This window comes from Rhinolophus sinicus, linkage group LG05 (genome assembly GCF_036562045.2).
Source record: "Rhinolophus sinicus isolate RSC01 linkage group LG05, ASM3656204v1, whole genome shotgun sequence".
Classification (NCBI taxonomy): Eukaryota; Metazoa; Chordata; class Mammalia; order Chiroptera; family Rhinolophidae; genus Rhinolophus; species Rhinolophus sinicus.
In genome coordinates this window covers 159138765-159162513 of record NC_133755.1, presented here as the reverse complement: position 1 = coordinate 159162513, position 23749 = coordinate 159138765, and the positions used below count along the sequence as shown (strand labels likewise).

The window sequence follows — 23749 nt, the reverse complement described above, 5'->3', positions numbered from 1 at the left end:
CCTGTGACATCACATAGGATGCACATCAAAGATGGACTTTTAAAGAAAAGGAAGGCTTTCAGGAGGAAGATATGTCCAAATGGAGATAAAAAGGATGAGTTAGAGAGGCGTCAGAGTGTACAGGCAATGGAGAGGGAACATATTTCATTAAAATAGGCAGAAGGAAGAGCTTATGTGTGAAGACTTGTAAGCAAGAGGACATTTTGTGTCTTCCTCCACTGTTGTGTGTTTTTTTATCATTCGAAATGATCACTTTCTAATATACTACATATTTTACTCAGTAATTTTCTGTTTTCCCTAGTAGAGAGCAGGGATTTTTGTTTTGTCCATTCTTCTGTGTTCTCAGCACCTGGCATGTATTAAGCACTCAATGAATATTTGTTGGATGAATAAAGGAATGAGTGATCTGTTTGGGAATCTGAAAGTAGTTCAGGCTGAATGATGCATAGAGGCCTAGTTGAGTAATGGTGGGAACTGACGCCGGAAAGTGTAGCAGAGTCAGCTCATCACAGGGTTTGTAAACTGTTAAGACATTTAGACGAAATCCTGAGGGCAATGGGATTCTAAGCAGGCACGTATAGGTCCCATTTGAATTGCAGGAAGCTTATTCTGGCTGTACAGTGGAGGAAGGGTTGGAGCCAGGCCAGGTTGAGGACAGACAAGATGAAGTTGGTACCTGCACTAGCGGTGGGGCTGGGATGTACTGGTGTTTCATAGGGAATGACCAGAGTGCCCTCCCTGACAGAGAGGTGGCTCTGCTCTTATAGATACATCTGGCTTTCATAGTGGCTCAAAGAGCAATATCAGCAAAAGGCAGATTGAAGAGAAGAAAATCATCAGAAATGCTCATGGAGATCTGAACAGAAGAGGAGATGATACCACTTGACTATCCGTTGACATCCTGGTGCTGTTCTGGAATCCCCTATTGGGTACCACCCCATCTGTCTATCTTTAAGAAGCATCAGTTCAGCAATTTCACATTATCCCAACCACAATGTGTTCTAGTGTCCAGGCTCTTCAGACTTGTAATTTTAAGCATAATCTTCATCTTAAAGTTGAAAGAGTAAACATCCACTTTTGTGGAAACAAAACCTATTAGCATTTTAATTTGGAAAAAATAAAACCCTTCAAGTCCCTACAACAAAACCTCTATTTCTCTTTTGTACCTGAATTATCAAGTACTATTCATCCTAAGAACAAAACAATCCCTTTGTCCCTGAATAACGACACATCTGGCATTTAATAAACCACCAACACAGGTTTTCAAATTAAATCAAGAGTCTGTTTGTCAAAGAGAATCTGGCAGTGCAGATTTGCTATTATACAAGGCAGATTTAAACTGTTGGGCTTTTTTCCTATTTATGAGACACTTTCTTTGATTAAAATATTCAGGATGATGTTGATAAACTGAGTCTGGTGTACAACAACAATCAGAGTTAATTACATCTTTTAAACCAGCGGACACAGGAAGAAAAACAACAACAGAAACATAGTCTGTGTTTTCATATTTAATTGCTCATGAAACAGAGAAGCAATACTTCAGGAGATAATGAAGTGGCTGAGTTCTTCCCTAACAAGCCAAGTGGTCTCCTTGGTAACGCTGCAATAGCCCTAGCCCTGGAGGTCTCAGAGGAACTGAAGCTCCTTGAGTATTAAACGAGACCTTGGCCCTTGAAGAAACTACAGCACCTGCCATGTTTACTGCCTGTTGGAAGATCGCTCTCTTTTGTTTGATCTACATCTGCCCAAGTCACTGCTCTGAGAGCAAGAAGCCTGGACATCAGTTGTTGTCCAAGGCGGAGGCCTGTGTTCAGATCAGGGCCATGGACGTGTCACATGCCAGCCACCTCACCATGAACAGCAAAAGTTTATACAACAGAAAATCAAATTTGAGCTTCCCTTCTACAATTTTCACGCTACTTGCCAAAACACCTTTGCTACTGCAATCGTGAGGTTATGTATAATCTCTGCAGCTTCTTGTTTGAGGAGAAGTTATAGAACCATGTGGAAGGACCATTTCTCCAGGTTCTGTCAAATTCATATTTATGGTTCAGAGTCATTAAGAGTAAAAAGTCGTGAAAAATGCTGAGCTCCTCTAAATGCTTGTGATAAGTGACTAAGAAAAATGATTATAAACTTTTGCAAGACAGTATAAAATGTAATAAATATAATGTTTCATGAAACAATTATTATTTTATTCATTAGGTTGCTCTGTCACCAGTTAATATATAGTTGGACTCTATCAAGAGGAATTAAATTTTACATTGAACTGAATGAAAGTGATTCCTTTTGCAATTATAATAATCAGTACCGTATCTGATTTAATGCTGACTTTACCCAATTGCTGATCCCACGTGTGTGTGTGGAGGGGTTGCAGGGAGGGACACAAGATCCATTTTGGGTTCTAGCTTTCACATGCTCCTTTCCCTGTCAGTCCACCACGGACACCTGGAGTGCTTCCAGTCTGATTTGAGAGGTGCCAGGTGGAAGTGCCTTTATCGCCTTCATGTTGAACTTGGGTTGGCAATTCAGCTATGTAGTGAGTCCGGCCCAGACAACAGACAATGGGGGAGAGCCCTCTGACCTGGCCTTCACTCCAGTTGCTCTGGCTCTCTCTTTATCTCAGAGCAGAAGCACAGGCTGAGCGTTATGCAATGATCTTATTTATTAGAACTAAAAGAGCACAGCCAACAAAAGGCGGGAGAGGAAGCCCTCTTCCATTTTATCTCACTTGTAGTAAGTCTGGATTGTAGCAGTCACGCACAGGGTGTTCTCAAAGCTGCATAATTCCAGGCATATCCTTGCTATTGTATTCTCATTAACCAAGTGTGTGTGCATTTATAATTTTTGTATTTACATATACACAAATTTTTTTGTATATATATATACATATATAAATACTTATACTTACAGTATACTATGTAACATATAGTATGTATTATACATATATATGTATATATTTTCACTCATAACCATGGTTCTTAGTACTTTCTGATTCTATAACTCATTTTAAAATATGAGTGTAAGTTATGGATCCTCTCCGTAGAAAAATGTGCATAGGTACATCCTCTTAAAATCTGCTTATAGTTTCCTGAAAGCTCATTCTTGTCTCACCAGCAGGCCCTCGGTAAGGTAAAAAGTGACATTTCCAAAGATTTTTAAATATCATGTGTTATTAATGGTCTCACTCAACTTATATATTATGTCACATGATTTTTTTTTTTTTTCCTGGAAATGGAAAACCTGAAGAGTTTTACCATCTACAACTTGCTGCAGGGTGAAGATTTCCTGACCCCAGTCACATTCTGTACAGCTATTCTACAGTTTCTACAAAAGAGAGGATATACATTTCATCATCGTATGCCCAAGACACTGATCCAAGAGCAGGGGCCGTTCATGGTGGGACTGTGCTAAGTCCATAGGGACCATCCATTTTCAGTCATTCTGGAGTTCCGGGTTTTAATCCCCAAAGCACACTGGCTAGTGCCATCAGCTCTGCTACCCACAATGTTATACTTCAAGGCTCACTTTTCACCATTCTTCATCCATGAGGTTTGTTTTTTTTTCTTCTCCCCAAACCATTTGCAGAATCAATTTCTCTCTTCCCATCCCATTTTGTTTGTCATGTATTTAGCGAAGTCTCTCCCACTTTATGCCACTTGTCTTTAATCCTCTTGTCTCCCTCCCTCCCTGCAGTAGGAGGACCCCTGAGGAGAACTTGTTTCCTGCACACAGGAGGTGATTAATATGAGTTTGAGAGGCAGTAGGTACAGTGCTTAGGGATTTTGGCTCTGGAGACAATGGACTTGAGTTCTAAGCCCAGCTTGGCCATTAATTAGCTATTTATTTTTGGGAAAACCATTTGCATTTCCTAAGTATCAATGTTCATCTTTCTGTAAAGTAGGTATGACAATAGGACCCACCTAACTGGGCTATTGTGAAGATTAAATGATATAATACATAAAAAGCATTTCGCCCAGCATTTGAATCATAGTAAGTGTTGAAAGAAAGTTAGTTATATAATTTGTTGAACTGAATTTTACAGAGAATTTATCTTTTTGGAGTTCCTTCAGATAGTAAACATTGGTATATAGCCAAATATTGGCATTATAAATTGTTTGGACAACATTGAAATTTCATATTATTTTCAAGTCCTCCTAACAATTTTTACTTTTAATATGTAAAGTCCCTATTGGCTGATAAAAGTTTCATCTTTTATCCAGCCAACTCCAGGATATTGGAAGTAACTTGATGATACTGTGTGATACTGGTTTGCCTTCCACACTGTTTCTATAACATAAAGACATAGATCATAGATCTCTAGCTTCTAAGAGATCCTAAGGCCAGTTGAACAGGGGAACTGGTAAAGACAATATCTTAAAAGTGGTTTTGAGTCCTATATCCCCATTTCTCTCTAGTCATTATCAAAAGGATGCTTCTCTTTCCTATCAAAGATCAGGCCAGACAGTTCAGATGCTGGTATATTTACTGCTAGAAAAAACCTTGTAGTAACATCTTTGGATACAAAGAACAACATGGGTATTTACCCTTCAAAGTCTTTTTAAAAAGGTATATCTATTAGGTTGGTGCAAAAGTAATTGAGGTTTTTGTATTTATTTTTAATGTTTTAAACCACAATTACTTTTGCACCAACTTAATATGTGAATATTTTTAGCTAACTCCTCAAACCTTTTTCAAGCTGAGATTAAGTTTTCTTGGATTTTGCCCATTTTGAGCATATGTGTTTGAACATTTGATTGCAGAGATTATATTTTATTCATTTATGCACTTCTAGATCCTAGTCTGTCATCTGATATAATAAATAGTTGTAATAAATAATGTAATAAATAGTTGCTGATTAAAAATATACAAGACTATATGTTACATTGAAAAGGCTGCAGAATTTGGTTATATTGGAATGCTTATTTTAAGAGATTAAAATAGAAACTATTAAAAGTTATTTGTCTTCAAAGGTTTGAGTAGGAATCTATTTTTTGGAGAACATTTTAATATCTAAAGAAGATAGATTGGAGTGTTTTTCTTTTGAGAGTCAATTTTTGTTAATAAGCATTGAGTACTTATTCATTATTGATGAAATTCTACAATTTCTTGTTTTAATGTTTTTAACATCTGGCATATTTCTTTCTTCATGTCTAAATGTGAATTCATTATGTGTTTTATATACACTACATGTCAAAGTACAGTTTTATGACTCTCATTTTTATGTACAAATTAGCCAGTAGCAGTAGATACTCTCTTAAACTCCATTGCTATGATTAATTTGATGATGGGAAATTAGAATTATGTAAGCATTTACATTATTTGGGAATGGATCAAGTAGCGAATCTTGCTGATTGATTTCCTTTGTTTAATAAAAGACAATTGAAAAATTGATAGGAATAGAAAATCTACTTGGGGCTCTTGGTCTAGTCATTCATTTCTTTTTCCCTAGTCAAATGTCTATGTTTTTCTCAAGCAATAAATTTAGCTTCTGAGATAGGGTAGAAAGTTTACTTTTAGTTTTTATTTATCTTTGTTTAGTTTTTAGTTCATCACCAAAAGACTTTCTCAGTTCTGTCATCATGTCCCCTTACATGGTCATATCTATCTCAGCTTTGGGTGTTGGCTGACAGTCCAAGAAAGCCCAGTGCTGAAGTACATACCCATAGAGCCATTAACCTTGGAGCACCATTTCCTACCTATGCCAAAAGCTAATCAACTGGATGGAGAAAGGCTTTTAAAAATTTTCCAAGTGAGCTTTCTTGGAAATCAATGTATCCGCAAGCTGCAAGATCTTGTATAATACAACTGTTTTATGGGGATCTATCAGGAATTGTTTCAGCATTGAATTTTTTCAAAAGATCTACTAAAACTGAGGTCATTAATTCCTTTGTATGCAGTGATTTTGTGAATAACAACCAAAGGTCTCCAAAGAATCAACGTTGAAAATTCGGAGAGTAATTCATTTATGATATCTGAAACAATAGCATAGGTAAAAGTTCTCCAGGTCAACCTACTCATGTTGCTGAACTATTTTATAACAATGAAGTATGCTATTGTCTTTGATAACATAGCTCTGACTCAGAGACAATACATTCAGAAATGGCCCTATAGACATAAGCCTGAATTAGGATTGCATCTGGCAACTATCATTTATAGAAACGCTACAAGGACTGGCTTCAACTAGCCATTATATATGAGCTAGTTTCCAGGGAAACAGATGTCCTCAGACCACCAGAGAGTAGGCTCAGAGAGCATGCTTGACTTCAAACAATTTCAAACCTGTGCTGGAGCAAATTGAATTCCTTGGATAGCCTTGTAAACCAATTAAATCTTTCTTCGGGGATATCCTGGACCTATTTCAAACTGATGCTCTTTGGCTGTGGTCGTCACGGAGGGTGACCCTGAATGAAGTTGTCTTCAAGGGTGAGATTCAGGCTCCAGCACTGGGCCTAAGGCAGTTGGCTGTACAGTGTCTGGCTCAGTGTTCAGCTCTCTTACCTGATATAGGTTGGCGAGGTGGTGGTTAGTTTTGATCAGAAATGGCTGGTTCACCCCTGGATGGTCAACATCATGAGCTGCTGCAGCCAGCAGTCCAAGCATGATGTCCAGAGGTGTGAGGAAGCTGGCGAGCTGTTAAATAAATAATCAAATTGGGAGATTGATGGGTGTGTTTTCACAAATAGATTAGCATTTGTTTTGGCTAAATCAAACGGAATGAATCATCACAATATGTGTGGTTCAGGCCTTTCATCTAGACCTTTATCCCCTGAAGCAGTGAATGAGGTGATAGTCACATGGAATCACAAGGAAAGAGAAAAAACTGGGAAGTAATCAAGTGAGTCAAAGTGTGTAGGTCATTCGGGTAGCCTCCCCTTCCTACTGCCACTGTTTCCTTTTGTTGTGGGGTTGTTGCCTCTCAGCAATACTGCTCTACGCTGGGTAGGGAGAAGGCAGAGCCTGAAATGAGCCTTGCTCCTAGAGAAAGTTGTAAATGAAGGAAAAAGTTGAAACTGAAGTGGATGGACACATTTAAAAAATCATTTGTGTATTTCAAGCACTTACTGTATTGTTGCCACTTCAACAATAGTGGCTGCATTCAAGTGTGGGCTGAATTGTAACATTTGCATATTTCTTCAATGTGTAGTCATAGTAGGGGAATGTGTGAGAGAATTGGTCTTTTTTTTTTTTTTTTTTTTGGTTAGCTGGGAAAATAAGGAGAGTAATGGGAATCCGGTACTAAGTTTAAATATACAACTGTGTGATATATTACAATTTTCAGACTACTTAGAAGTTATAAAACAAAACCAGTAATGTCTTTAAACTATTTTATATGGATGAGGCATCTACCCAGTTTTGTCTTGAGAATGCCTGTCTGGCATCTGTATAGTCAGTGGTTGATGGCAAAACTAATTGAACTAAACAGAGTCTTGGACTGGGATATTATTTTCCAAAAACCTTAAGAAAACTCATCTTATATGTTATTTATACCAACTAACTTTTATATGGCTAAGAAATGACTCGATTTTGAGTAATGAGCATGATGACTATGTTTTTAATTTTGGATTGGTTTATCACATCAAAGCAAGCTTGAGCCTTGAGGAGTTTTGATTCTGTCAATGAAAAACTATGAGGTGGGAGACTTTTCCCAGAAAAGTTCAGTGGTGGTACCATGTGTGACAGAGGTCCAAGGCAAACAGCTAGATCCTGAGACTGTGAAGATATCTTCGATGCAAATTGTTGTAGAGAGCATTGTTTTTGTCTTAATGCAACCTTGAAAACTACACAAATTATGAAAGGAAGCCTCAGAAAGTCTACATTCTCTTTTATGAGTGCTGTATGATTTTCAGAGTTGATACTGGAACTTCAATAGAAACAATTTGTGTTCACATTGTGAATGAGCTCTAACGCAGTTTTTCTGGTATGTTGGGTGGTTTGGGATGAGAAGGTGGTTAGCTGGCCTTTCCAGATGGTTGAGGAGGCACCGGGTCTTGTCTTACCTTTGGCTCCTTCAGGTAGCAGTGCATGGCCTGGGTGACATCAGCCGCGTGGACGGCATTGTGATATGGGTTCTGGCTGTGGTAGTCTTCTTGAACCATGACTGGGAGGTAAAGAGATAACTCAGTCAGCTAATACCAAAACAGGAAGGGCATACTAGCTCAGACTTATGAGGGTTCCTTTTACTTAAAAATATCAGTGTCTCCAAAATGTGCAGCCTGGGGATTCTTTAAAAAATGAACGTGGTTTATAAGGCCTGGCAGTTCTCCTGATCTGTTTCTGGTGGAGAGGAGGGGGAGGGCAGATGGGAGAAAGGCTAGAAGGATTCGTGAGGCCCTGGGGAACCCTCACCACTCTCATAAATCACTCCTGTCTGGCATTCATGAAGGCTTTCATTCATAGGAGAAAATAAATATGTAGGAAAAGGACAACTTTATTTCACACTATAGTTTAATTATGTAAGTTTGCTATCATTTATGAATAATATGCCATAAAAGAGTCCTAGTAGCATCAGACTTCTGATATCCAAAGATGGATTTATCACTTGAATAACAAATACTGACCAAAGCAAATCTGGGACTACTTCAGGCAGAAGTTCAAGGTACTGGGCTGATCCAGCTGAGGACTCCTTGGTTTTATGTCTACCTTATTCACATTAACTGATCATCTTTCATGCCTTTCCAATCTGAGGATCAGAGTGCTCTTGGAACCAAACATAGACATAAGCAAGGCAACTTTGGTTTGCTGTTTACAGAAGCCGCAGCCTGCTTCAGCTAGTAACCAAGGCAATGCTTAGGATGCAATATAATCAGAGTGTAGAGAATGTCCAGCTGTGCAAGTAGGGCCACATTTTCTCAGCCCATGCTATGAATTTGGCTCTGGATTCTGGTGTTGTTTCTGTTTTCAAATCTTTACATTCTTTACAGTACACTGGCTGCAAACACATGTCCAAAGTATCGGTAGTCGGCCCCTTTCGATAAATCAAAATTATTTGGTCTTATTCATTGTCATTACTTTGCTCAAGATATCTAAATTCAATTAGCTGGAGGTTATCTATATTTCTGAAAACGAGCCACATCGTGGTTTGTTTCAAAAATTTCCGTTGTGCCACGGATACCTTTTATTCAGCAGGTTTATTTTACAATTATATTTAAACTCCGGCTCTTATTTGTATTGGGCAAGTTACTTCACTACAAGTTTCCTTCTCTATAAAATGGGGATAACAATAGCCCTGATCTCAAAGGGCTACTGGAAGGATTAAATGTGCTAATAGATGCAAGCCCTTAAAAGAGTTCCCAGCATATTTAAGCACCATATAAGCCTGGTTGTTCCTGCTGCTAATTTTGCTATCATTGTCGCTGTTACTATTTTACTCTTGATGGCATCAAGTCAGCTTTCCAATTCAAAGCACAGCCATGGGGTAAGTCAAAGACACCAAAAACATGCTGAAGTTATTTTGTGATTAAAAGTGTGTCCTGGATCATTCACTGGCAGATAAATAAGAATGAACATAAAGCCAAATGAGAACTGGGGCTGCCTTTGATAGAGAGTAATGGTGGTGTTGAGTGGAAAGATGGCGGCCTTTCAAGTCAGAGAGATCTGGGCTTAGATTGAGGCTCTGCCAATTATAAGTTGTTGACCTTGAGCAAACTATGAAACCTCTTTGCACCTCTCCATAACTGAGGGCTGAATGGTGGTGATAATGCCAACTTGCCCACTGGTGGTGATAATGCAGGGTTATTGAAATGGTGAGAAATAGCATAACAACCTCATCCTGCATGCAGTGGGTACTGCATAAGTGGTAGTTCTTATTATTTAAAAAAAAAAAAAAATTATTGAAGATTTTCAACAACTCATGTCCAGAGTGGAATGATTTGAGGCACACCTTTCTGGGGTTTTGTTGATATGTGAGCATATAAGTAACACGTTCTTGATGGTTCTTTTGTATATATCCTTTACCAGCTGCAAACCTAACTAATCAAGTAAAGATTTTTTTCAGTGATTGAAATGGGTAAACCATATTTTAAAATTAAGATGAGATAATTTAAGACTAATTTGCGGTCTTCATCTACCATGTTATGGTTCTTGCCACTTTATAGTAAATAATATTATGGACTTCCATTATTCTTGGGAAGGAGATAGGAATATGAAAAAAAAAGACTTACCTAAAAACCTGTGTAAGGTCACCATATCTAACTTGAAATGGTGAATGAGTCCATGGGTGTTGAAGAGGTGGCACAGCAGTGTTACCAGGCTATTTCCTATAGGAAAACAGTCACCAAAACAGTTTAAACAAACTCATTTTTATCACCATTAAAATATCCAGATTGACAATAGGATCCAAAGTTTCTGTGAAAGTTTTCCGATAAGACCATTTCTTTTCCCCTTTAGATTTGAAATTATTCAAGTATAAAGGACACTATTACAAGGTTTTCTCCTACTGTACAAATAAAATTAGCTCAGATCTTCTCCCTATACCAAAGACAATGAAAATGTTAAGAGTTATAAGGAGTCTGTTTGCCGTGTGTGTGTGTGTGTGTGTGTGTGTGTGTGTGTGTGTAGGTGTGTGTGTTTGTATGGATATTTTTTAAAGACACAGTTTGTTGGTCACTTGAAATGTCTTTTAAGTTGCTTCCAATTGGTTCTTATATTTACACGGGTATCTAAGCCACCATATTCCTTAATAGTCATAGTCTTTACTTCCTATGGAAAAATCACCCACAATGAGATTTGACTATGACTTATTTTATAACTCAAGCCAGCAGGGATGCAAAATTGAAGCTACAATAACTTGTAAGCATTCAAAGAATAATGATTTTGAATTTTAAAAACATTATAGTTTATAAAAGGCTCTGAAATGGCCCAAGAAGATGACTGGATGTCTTAAATGGAAAGTGAGGTGGTGGCTAAGCACACTCTTGCAGGGCACCTGATTCTATGTGTTTCTGCATATTTCACTGTTTGAGCTACTTCACAACAAGTTGTAGACAATGGATAGCAGTGCAAGTGATTCTCGCCCATATACATGCAAATGGATTAGTCAGGTGGGAATACAATTGATTGCCCCCTCCCAGTTTTGCAGCTACTTATAAATTTATTTTTGCATTTCCAACTGCGTGTGTGTATGTGGCTCTTTGAATTCTCCTTTGAACTAGTTGTAGCATTTTCCTGAATCTCTAATTAATTGATTAAATAACATCTTTGACGTGCTCTTTTCATGTTTTTACAAAGATTCTGATTATACTCTCTTTTAACAAATTCTTTTGTTCACAGTTAATTTCATTCACAGTACCCATTTCTCAGTTGAGTTGAGCAAAGGGAAATACACGATTACAGGATCCATCCCTACATGGTCTAGTTAGCTTTCCACAGTGTAAAGCTCAGTTTCATGGTCTTAGACTATATCTCTTTCCACTGCATGTTGTTTGTCCAGTAACAGAATGGTGGGAACCCATCTATAACGACTTAAAGCACGAGCTGGTGAGATGGTGGGACGTACAAAGGTTAGCATTAAATGTGATGTCTTTCATTGGCTCCCTAAGCTTATCAGCATTTGTTTAATGGGCAGATGAAAATATAATAGTCTTTCATTATTCTCTTAAAAGAAGCCTATAAGGCAGAAAAATTTAAAAAGTGAAACCAATGAGAATATCTACTTTTCCCTTCAGCTGCAGTTTAAGCTTTTATACTCTTATCTTCAGCAATTGTTTTCTGCTGATGATGCCAAACATATCTGAACAATACTTACAATAGGGCAGGTTTGACTCACTTACTGAAAATGCACAGACACCTGGCCTGTAAGAGTCAGGACTGATCAGATGAGCTTTTGTGTTTCTAAATTTCATCGACTAACAATGAACTTCCTCCTTTTGGATGTGGCCAAAGTATTCTGCAAGGACAGAATCTAATCTGCGCTTCCCAAATTCCCTTGGGATCATCAAGGCCAGAAGGAAATGTTTTAAGATTCTAAGGTCAAATTCAATCCTTATTCTGGATCTGAACTAATTTTCCCTTGCTGTCGCCCTTCTTCAGTGGCTGGACATGTATGAAAGTGAGGAAAGAAAGAAAAAGGAGTAACACTGTTTAAAAACAAATTTTGTTTTCATGAAATTCATCCTATGTTACGGTGTATATTTTAGTGAGAATTCTTTTGGTGACTTACCATTTGTCAAGCGATCAAACAAGAAAATGTCAAAATCCCACATTCCCACTTTGGAGAGCATATGCTGAAAAGGCAAACAAAAAACAGCATTCAATTGAATCATACCAGAGACTTGAACATTTACTTTGAGACAGTGAATTCAACAATTAAAAAGTCGAAAATAGTAGCATATGACTAACTATGTACAACTGGTTTGTAGTGAAATAAATATTTTACTCTACTTGGTGATAAAAAAGTGTTAAATGGAAAGACTCAGGAATCAGACTTCCTGGGCTAAGGGTGGCCACATTTCTTACTGGCTGTGGTAACTTGGCAACTTAACCACTCTGTACCTCAGTTTTGTAATTTGAAAAAAGCGGCTGATCTGATTACCTCAGAAGGTTGTTGTGAAGATTAAATAAGGTAATATATATATATATATATATATATATATATATATATATATATGTATGTATTTAAAAATAAATATATGTAATATAAGTGCTTAAAACCATGCTTGTACATACATAGTAAGCACACACGTTAGATGTCTGTTAAAATTGTAGTTCAGAAAAGTCTCTACATCACAAAGTACTACTCACTTAAGGGAGAAGGTTTACAACAAATTTTTTAAAAAATGAAGTCAAAATGATTGCCGAGCACATTACTCTGCTCAATGTGGACACATTATGAAATTAACCACTGTAACAGGAAACTGAAGCGTGAGCAATTGAAAATATTCGGAAATTTAAAGTCCTACTGTCCAACATAGGCTAATTATCCTATTTTTCTTTTTTAAAATACCCCATGCCTCCACTCAGAGTCCGTTCTCCTTCCAGCACCATGTATTTGACCCCCTTTAGTCTCTTCTGCCATCCCTGCTCCCCCTTACCCTCTGGTAACCACTAAACTGTCCTCTGTGTCTATATTAAGTTTTTGTTTCTTTGTTTGTTTGCCTTGTTCCTTTGTTACTTTCAGTTTTATATCCCACATGTGAGTGAAGTCATACGGTTCTCAACTTTTTCTGTCTGACTTATTTAGCTTAGCATAATAATCTCAGGATCCATCCATGTTGTTGCCAATGGTGGTATTTCATCTTTTCTTGTGGCAGAGTATGTAGATGATGTATTATAGAAATGTATACTTGAAATCGCTGTAATTTTACTAACCACTGTCACTCCAATAAATTTAATTAAAAAAAAAAAAAGCATGAGGGCGTTCCTTGAAAAAAAATACCCCATGTCTAGAGTTAGACACAAAGTTCCAGTTGCTGATTCCATCCTCACTATAGCTCCTGCAATTGGGCCTTCCTCTCCTCTCACAGCCACTGCTTCTGGTGAGGACCAGCTCACTCTCCTCTACTGCCCCTGAATGGCTTCTTTGTGTCTTATGACAAAATCCAAAGGCCTCGTCATGGCACACAAAGACTTTCACAACAGAAAAATGGAGGGGTAAGAGGTTATTCGTGAGGTCTAGACTGAGTGAGCTTTTTATGAAGTCATACAAATCTAAAGGCAGAGCCAGAATTGATCTCTGATAACCTGAATTCTGGCCTGCTGTTCTTTCTATATCTCAATATTGCCTTTCTTGAGAGGTCGCTGCTTAGAGGGGAGGCACCACTGGAAGTGCTCTGTCACTGATGCTCCAGTGCTCGGAGCTTAGTCTTGCTCTCCTCTAACCAAACAAATGAATAAGCAAACAAACATTTACTTACTCTCAGGCCTTGGGTTGTTAGAAGGAGTGATGTTTTTTTACTTTTGTAGACCTAATATTGGGAGTTAGTTCTTCTGGCATTACTTGCTGCTTATTTTTTAATAGAATATATTAATAGTATATGTTTCTTAATAGTATATAGACAGCATAATATTACTTAGCATGTAAACTATAAGATACTACCTTTAACTTTTGTTTAAACTGAGGCAGTTGATTCCTGAAATTTAAATTCCTTTGGCAGTTTGAGCTAGAGATACCCTGTGAGCTCTTTTTTTAGATTGTCACATGTTAATTTCTACCCTAAGTTGGGCCCATGAATTGCAAAAATAATTGCAAAATTAGTAAAAATTATTTGAATGAATTAAAATTGATAAAAAGTATAATGCACCATATTGATAGCCCAAAGTGGAATTAAGAGTTGGTAATGATTGGGTTAATTTCAGTGAAGCTATTACAATGAGATAAGTCAATAGGTTAAACATTTAGTTATTGTCTCATTAGTAATCAATCAGTCCAAAAGTTTACTTAGTGTTCTGTAAATATGATTTGCACATTTATAAAAATGAAAATAGCTAGGCATGAAAATGTTGAGCATGTCAACATGCTTTACCTCCTGTAATCTCTGCATCACCCATACGAGGTATGTGTTTCTATTAACTTCACTTTATATTTGAGGGGAAAGTCCAGACATGTTGAGTAACTGGCCAGAGTCACAGAGCATCTCAGTGGTAAACGTACGACTCAAACCTGGGTGCTATCAGTGGAGGCACGTGCCCTCCTCCACTGCCTGCTGTGATGTGACAGAGGGGTAGCTGGCTCACCCTTGCTTGTCCAAGATAGTCTTCATCCAGTAGGTGGAGAGAGGCTTGTGGTATAATTCCACGAAGCAGCCTTGATGCATGGAAGTATCTCTGAAAGCTTAGCAGTCTTTTCACCTTTTTCTTGGTACCAATTTCCCCTGAGTGAGGTGTATCTGTGAAAGTAATCAAGTTCCAAGTTATATATTTAAAAAGCTCTATTTTCTCCACTATGTAAAAATACAATGTATTACAAAGGAGAGAAATTTTAAAGATACTCTCAATGCTTTCTTAAACATAGTCTACTTAACTCGACGTTTGAAATTATTGTAGAACAAAAATTGATATTATATATTACATGTGTTAAAATTGTTGAGATATTTCCAAATGTAATTTTGGAAGACATAAAGTATATACATTAAAAACCTCATGTTCTTATTAATGATGTGGATATACTTAGTAAGCGAAATCTGCATACTTGGGCATGCGTTTAAAGGAAGAGTTAAGCTTTTTTTTCTGCTATATTGGAACCAAGGGTCCACAATTTAGATCAGTTTCTTAACCTATATTCTAATCTGATCAAATTCTTCTCCTGAATTGGAAGAGTTGAGAATACACTACCTTAGACATGAGGAAATGTTCCCTAATGTCCCAGGAATATCAGTGGCAAAGGAATGCATAATCTCAACATAAAACTGACCTACAGTTCCCTGACATGAGGCAGAGAGGGTGTTTCTTTCTAATGGAGTATATTCTCTTTTTGCTGGTGGCCATAAAAGTCTGATTCTATCAGTAGAGATATTTTAATGCTCATGTCACATGTACCTTTCAAAACTTGACTGTTGATATCGTGATGACTGTCCAGAAATAACCCAAGCACATTATTTGAATGCCTGTCATGGTATATCTTGTCTCAGCTGCAATTCTATGAATCACTCTAGGGCCATGTAGGTGACATCTGCTGCCAATTTGGATCTGGAGTCAACTGAATGGGACTCAAAATTACAATGGATGCCAGAAGCAGAGGAAACAATAGACAAGGGTCTCCTTAGCAAGGTGGCATGCCCCAATGACACTGAGTGACCAACGTCAGTTCATTTCTTAGGTTGTCTTATGCAGGCAAAGGCTTAATGCAGAGCAGACAAAACCTACTGTTCTCTGGAAATGCTGCTTGATTAAAATTCCTTTTATTTTAAAGTGGATCTAGATTTCATTTGTGGAAAGAGGCAAGTGAGTACATACGGAGATAGGCATACAACTGAAGTAGGTGTTTAGGCACACACCAATATAAAGAATATTAGCAATATTAAGTAGTCCCCCCCACCCCCCGTCTGCAGTTTCGCTTTCCATGGTTTCCATTACCCATAGTTAACTGGTGTTCAAAAATATTAAGTGAAAAATTCCAGAAATAAACAATTTATAAGTTTTGAGTTGCACACTATTCTGAGTAGTGTGATGAAATCTCTCGCTGTCCCGCTCCATCCTACCCAGGGCGTAAATCATCCCTTTGTCCAGAGTCTACGTGCTGCGTATGCTCCCTGCCCGGTCGTCCCTTAGTAGTCATCTTGGTTATCAGACTATTGAGGTATCGCAGTGCTTTTGCTCAAGTAACCCTTATTTTACTTAATAATGGCCCCAAAATACAAGAGTGAAACTGGCAATTTGGACATACCAAAGAGATGCTGTAAACTGCTTCCTTTAGGAGAAAAGATGAAAGTACTTGACTTAATAAGCATTGTATCATCTCACATTATCATAAGAAAAAGAAGATGAGTACAATACAATAAGATAATTTGAGAGACCATATTCACACATATGTTTATTGTAACATGTTGTTACAATGATTTTATTATTATTAGTTATTAATCTCTTACTGTGCCTAATTTATAAATTAAAACTTATCACAGGTATGTATGAATAGGAAAGAACATAGTATATATAGGATTTGGTATTATCCACAGTTTCAGGCATTCACTCGGGGGCTTGGAATGCATCGTCCACAGATAAGGGGGACTACTGTATATGTGGACTCAATTTGACTGGTGAGTCCTCACTAGTTTCTATCAGTTTATCAAATAAAATTACAGGATCAAGTGGTTCATTCATTTATTTAGCAAATATTTTGAGTGTGACTAAGTTACAGGCACTGATCTACGTAGTACTTGGTGAGATCCTGAAGCTCTAGATCTCCCTGTGAGCAAGACAAAGATGCCTGTCCTCATGAAGCTTACATTCTAGCATAGAAAGACAGACAATAAGCAATAAACATAAAAAGGAAGTAATTTATAAAAAGGTGTAAGAAGGTGATGAGGGCAAAAGATAAAAAAAAAAAGGAAAGCAGGGAATGAGGGATTAGGATTCTATGTTGGGGTTGTCAGGGTTGGCCTCAGTAGAGGGTACAATTTTATCAGAACTTGAAGAAGATGAAGGAGCTGGCCAAGCAGATATCTGGGGAAATGCCTTCCATACAGAGCAATCAGCACCAATAACCCTAGAGTGGGAAACATGCCTAGCATGCTGGCAGCAGGAATTATGTAGGTGGAAACAAGAGAAAAAAGGAAGAGAGAGGAGGCCTTAGAGCAACGGAGGCATAAGAATTATACAGGGCCCTGTAGGCTATTGCAACAGCTTGGGCTCTACTCTGAGTGAAATGTGGGACACTGCGAAGTTTTGAGCAGAAGGGTGATATGATCATGCTTACATTTAAAAAGGTCATCCTGGCTTCTGTGTTGAGAACAGATTATAGGAGCAAGTTTTGATGCAGTGAGACCTGTTAGGAGGCTATTGAAATAACTGGCAAGAGATGATGGCCGCTCAGATCATGGGGTGGGAGGTGCAAAGGAGAGGGTAGTGAAGCGATCCTGAATATATTTTGGGAACCTCCACGTTTTGGGCCCGAATAACCAGGATAATGGACCTGAGATGGGAAAGGCTGCAGGTGCAGCAGGTATGGGATGGATTTCAGTTTTGCAAATGTTGAATTTGGAAGTCTATTGGAAATTCAGGTGAAGATGTCCAATAGAAATGGTGGATATAAAATCCAGAGCTTGAGGGAGAAGACTGAGTTAGAAATACAAATTTAGGAGTTGTCAGATGAGATTACTTAGGGAGTATGTGTAGACACAAAGAAAAGCATCCAAATCTGAGTTCTGTAGTGCTTCAGCTTTAAAAGGTGTGGAGAAGAGTAGAAAAGATCAAAAGAGACTGAGGAGTGCCCAGGGAGATGGGAAAAAAACAGAGAGAGAGCAACGTTGCTTGGAAGCCTAGGGAAGACAACATTGCAAGGAGGAAGGTGTGATCCTCCTGGTCACAAATGATGCTAGGTCATAGATCAAGTACAATGAAGACTGAGGCTTGACCCTGGGTGTATAAATCTGTCAAAATTCATTTAACTATGCACTCAAAACAGCACATTTTATTGTATGCCTAGAAGCAAAAACACCCTACTAGACAAGCGTATCAAGCATTCATTTTGTGTTTTCAATACAATTTCTCACTAAAGGGAACCTGCCCACCTTGGTGAAATGGCTGAGTGTAGGACTGGGGCAGGCAAAGTACAAAATGAACTATAACTTCTTGTTATGCCAGAAAATAAGGCAGAGCTCAAAAATAATAGGATCATTTAAAAATGACAGAACAGACAACTCGAAGGACAAATATGGGGAAATGTGAGCTTCAAAATGTCTAATGGAGGAATGGATCTTAAAACATTGACTGAAAGAAGAATCCATAAGTCCTTACTGGTAGTAATCAAGTAAGTAAGTAAATAAATAAAGAGAAGGGAAAGCTCTTCCTTGCAGAGATTGCCAACCAATAATGTAGATTAAATAATAGAATTAGAAATTTACCACTTTCCAACCTTCATATTAATAACCGATTCAGGCCAGAATCTTCAATGGATACTAAAATTAAGTTGAAAGGTTAAAAAGCAACAGGATAATTACATTGTATCAAAGTATCTTCTCAGAGATGACATTCATTAGAAAGGAAAAATGGGTAATATTTTAGTGGACAAATGTAGAAGGGGCACCATCTTCACTAAGTAATCAAAGTTAACATCATGAGTGATGGAGGAACTGATAGATATCCTACACTTCCTGATGTAATGTTCGAACACAACATTGCCTATGTACTGTTCCTGCCCCAAATACACATGACCTCAATAAAAAGGAAACATCAGTTGAAGGAAACAACAAAGCAATAGACCTTTCCTTGAAAAGTGTCAGTGTCATGAAAGACAAAGCCTCAGGTGGTGTTTCATAATCGTGGATACCAGATATAGCACACTAAATCCAACGCACGACCCTGAATGGGATCCTGGATCAGAAAAATGTTTCCATAACTGATATGATTAGGACAATTTGTGAAATGTGTATATGGATTTAAATATGAGTTACATATCATATACTCAGACATGAGTTGCATACAATAAATGCAGATGATAAGAAATGATAATTTCTATTCACTAAAATTATCACATTGACATTAGTAAAATATTACTAACATAATGATGCTATGAGCTAAGAATATTAAGTTTAGATTCTTTTGTCCTTAAACCAAACAGGAAAACAGCAAGTTTCTCTCCTTCTCTACTTATTTTTTTTTGCCCTGTAGTCAAACAGGTAACAGTCCACCAACGTGACAGAACATAGATCTTTTGATCTTTATTTAAATTTTTTATATTTCTTGGCCTTAATTTTTACTTAAAAAATATTGTGTGAAACATTGATATAATTATGAAGTGATCCACCTGATCAGTCTAGTACCCATTTGACACTATACATAGTTTTTATATTATTGACTATATACCCTATACTGTACTTTACATCCCGGTGACTCTTTTGTAACCACAAATTGGGCTTCTTAATCCTTTCACCTTTCTCACCCTCCTCAACCCCCTCCCCTCTAGCAACCATCAGTTTGTTCTCTGTATCTATGAGTCAGTTTCTGTTTTGTTTGTTCATTTATTTTGTTCTTAGATTCCACATGTAAGTGAGATGATATGGTATTTGTCTTTCTCAGTCCGACTTACTTCACTTAGCATAATATCCTCTAGAATCAGCTAAATTTTATAGATAGCACAACTAAATTCAGCTTGTGAAAAATGAAAAGATTTCATTCTTTTTTATGGCAGAGTAATATTCTGTTGTGTATGTATACCACAATTTCTTTATCCAATCATCTGTTGATGGATATTTCAGCTGTTTACGTATCTTGGCTATTGTAAATAGTGCTGCAGTAAACATAGGGGTGCATATATCTTTTTGAATTGAAACTAATACAGAATAATACTGAACATCAACTATCATTAAAAAAATAGTCATGGGGATATATAGTACAGCATAGGGAATAGAGTCAATAATATTGTAATAATTATGTACAATGTCAGGTGGGTAATAGACTTATTGGGGTTATCACTTTGTGAGGAATATAAATATCTAATCACTCTGTTCTTTTGTATACCTGAAACTAATAAAAAATAAAACGAAATATAAAAAAATTGTGTTAAAATATGATGTATCTTGATAACTGATTTATTTGGCACCCTCTTAAATTTTGAGCCTCAGATAAGTGCCTCATCCTCTAACCCTAGTTCCGACACTGTCACATCTTTGGGTCATAAGCTCAGATAATGTAAAAAACATTCAATAATAAAATAAATCTCATAGTTAATTTTTCATGGTAACCTTTCAGTTAAAAAGATTTAGTATATACTGTCATTCACTGTGAATGTGTTCAAAGTTTTGGAACAAATTGGTTATAATGATGTGTATTTTTCATTTGTGCAATTTCAAACTTACTGTCTCAGATGGGTAGGTAGATATCTGCCTAGTTGTAGTATTAATTGATGGCCAATATTTTGTAAAATACCAAGGCAAGCCATGACAATGCCATTTAACACTTCTATGTGGGTATTCTTTAATCAATAAGAAAATCATTCAGAAGTGATGTTAGATAGCCATTTTTGAAAACAAGAAGGCTTAATTTTCTTATTTGAGGACATGTATAAAGCTAAATGAAAAAAATATCATCAAGGTAGCTCTCTAGAGGGTAAGAACATTCAATAACACAAGACAAATCAATTTATTTAAAACAATATTAATACCTTATTTATAAACTGTCATTTAGAGAACACTATGCGCGATGAGAGATAATGAAAAGCTAGCATATAAGAAGCTGAAAGTACAGTTGGGAGAATCCATATGGGGAATAACCTGTGAAGGAATCACTATGCTGTGTAATAATCCCAAATACTGCTTTTTGAAGAGTTGAAATGTGTTATATAATCACTGGATAAGATCTGACAGATTTGTTTCAAAAAGGACTTTCAGTGAATAGCTAGTAAATTTACTTTGATAATTAGATACATTGTAATATGTGTTTCTAGATAGAAATCTAAATGATTAAGGGAAATTTTATAGATAGCTAACTAAATTCAGCTTGTGAAAATTTGAGAGTCTTAACAAAGTGCCTAATGATGAAATGCTGGGTTCATTTAATGTCTTTATATAATTTTAAAAATCATTATTTAAAGGCATTCACAGTTATCCTAATGGTGCTTTTTATTTGAATTTTGTTGTTTTATGGGTTATGTGTACCCAAATTCTCATTTGGAATAGTTATAAAATGGCGCTCCAAAGCGTTTCATTACCCAACCTATGTGCGTATTGACTCTAACTGTGAAATTCATTTTCTGCTTACTTTTTCTTTTATGAATTTCACAAATATGTGCATATTAACACATTCTGTACTATTTAGACACTAATTTTAGGGCTATGAAGTTTATATTGGCGTTTCCAGTATACTAATTTAAAAAAATTCACAAGTGAGTGTTGGCTTAAATGCAAAAAATGTGAATAAAAATTATTTTCATTTTGAGTACCTTCTCTACGGCATATTCTCTTTATAAGGGCTGATAAATTTTTGCACTAGGAGAAGCCTTAAACCTAGAATAAGTACCTGGGATTGAAAGAAAGCTATAGGACTGTTTCTGTCAACTGTATACCTAGCTCCTTCAGAAAGAGCTATATCCACTGTTTCCAGAATTTGAATAGTTAGTAATTGGTGCAGAAGTAGCTCAAGTGATACTGAGAACAAAGAAAGCCTTTTATGGTTAAGAGAGCAGAATTGGCCTCAGGTAATCAAGAAGACCCAACTCCATAAATCTAGTTTCAATACTTTCAGAGAATTAATCCAATACAATCTTTCAAATAATGTGTTATTAATAAATGCCCTACTCTGATAATTATTGCACTATCAATTATTAGCTAATACTTATACATGATATAGTTATATACTATTATATTATAATAATTATATGATAATTGTAATGAAATTCCTTGCAGGATTAGTGGAAATTCATGTTTGTTTATTCTTCTTTTATAAAATTTTTAATATGTCTTGTACTAAAGAATTATTGATATGAATAACTTATTACTTCCCAAGGTCAGAAAACATCTTACCAAACTTTGTAACATCTTGTACCTTGCATCATCTTATACATAATGGAAACTTCATATACGATTTGTTGATTTAATTTAGATAAATTCTCTCAGCTTACAGAAACGTCATCAAATGCCATTTTAAAATAATAAGCCAATTTATAAACTGCAAGATGTTACAACTTACATGTTAGTGTTTTAAATCATTTTCTCAACTCCTCAAATGGACTTCCAGGGCCGAGGTCCTCCTGCTGCCGCCATTTGCTGGGATTGATCTCCCCTCTAACACTAAGCTGTTCCCTGTGTGATTGCAAATTTGCTCTTATTCACATCTGACTTTCTTGTTAGGTTATAAGGTCTTAGAGGCAAGAGTCCTGCTAGTTTTCTTTGAATTTCCTCTATATCCTGCATGTTATAGGTGTTAAATACATGATGACAGAATTGAGTAACTTTCCTATATCTGTGCTCCAGTTCTAAGGTCAAAAATGATGAAACTTGAAGAAATCAGGTTGAAATTCTAGTTTTAGATACACAGTTAAAAAATAAAAGAGAGAAAAAAATTGGTTTAATTTTAACTGTAATGACTTCAGTACTCAAATCTCACTTTTCACAGTTTAGCATCTCTGGATTAAAGTCTCCATTTATTCATAAAAAGAACTAGCTGCCAAAAAGCTTTTTAAATATAGAAATGAAATTACAATATTGATACCTGATGTTGTATATAAAAACCCTAAAGACTTCATAAAAATACTGTTAGAGCTAATAAATGAATTCAGTAAAGTTGTAGGTTGCAAAGTCAATACACAAAAATCTGTTGCATTTACATACACTAATAATGAACTATTGGAAAGAGAAATTAAGAAAACAATCCCATTTACAACTGCATCAAAAAGAATAAAATATCTAGGAATAAATATAACCAAGGAGGTGAAAGACCTATATACTAAAATACTATAAGACATCAATGAAAAAAAATTAAAGAACACACAAATAATCCCAGACAACAAAAAGCTAAAGGAGTTTATCAGTACCAAGCTAGTATTACAAGAAATGTTAAAGGGATTTCTTTGAGAAAAATAAGAAAAATAAATGAAATATACAAATAAGAAAATATCACAAAGGAAAAAATTCTCACTGACAAAGGCAAACAAATAATAAAAGCAGTGGATCAACCAACACTAAAGCAAAGTAAGATGATCATGTGTAATTGTAACAGTAAATTAAAGGATACACACAGACATTCAACTCACACAAAAAAGTAAAAAATAATGACAAAAACAAAAATGTGGAGGGGGTGAATAAAAATGTTAGTGATTACAGAATGTGTTTGAATTTAACTGACCGTCTACTTAAAGTATACTGCTATAAACATAGCTTGTGTATATGAAGCACATGGTAACCACAAAAACCAAAAATATACAGGAGATATATAAGAAATAAAGAGAAAGGAATCCAAACACAACACTACAGAGAGTCCACATCATATAAAAGAAGAGAGCAAGAGAATAAGAAAGGAACAGAAAACTACAAAAACAATAAAAACAATTAATAAAATGTAATGACTACATACTTATCAATAATTACTTTAAATGTAAATAGATTAAATGCTCCAACCAAAAGACCAGTGGGTCAAGAAGAAGTGGTATATATATACAATG

The 23749-nt window shown here is 36.3% G+C and overlaps 1 protein-coding gene across 2 annotated transcripts in view; it reads right to left on the bottom strand.

Moving 5' to 3' along the window:
- The window catches only part of PDE7B (phosphodiesterase 7B), a 290164-nt gene that overhangs the window by 25971 nt on the left and 240444 nt on the right, over nucleotides 1-23749 (bottom strand). For both annotated transcript variants that reach the window (XM_019732772.2, XM_019732774.2), the window contains 5 exons: nucleotides 14674-14825; nucleotides 12161-12224; nucleotides 10164-10259; nucleotides 8001-8101; nucleotides 6502-6633 (listed from right to left, as the gene is read on the bottom strand). In XM_019732772.2, coding sequence (XP_019588331.2) covers nucleotides 6502-6633; nucleotides 8001-8101; nucleotides 10164-10259; nucleotides 12161-12224; nucleotides 14674-14825 — 545 coding nt within the window. The remainder of the gene's footprint in view (nucleotides 1-6501; nucleotides 6634-8000; nucleotides 8102-10163; nucleotides 10260-12160; nucleotides 12225-14673; nucleotides 14826-23749) is intronic.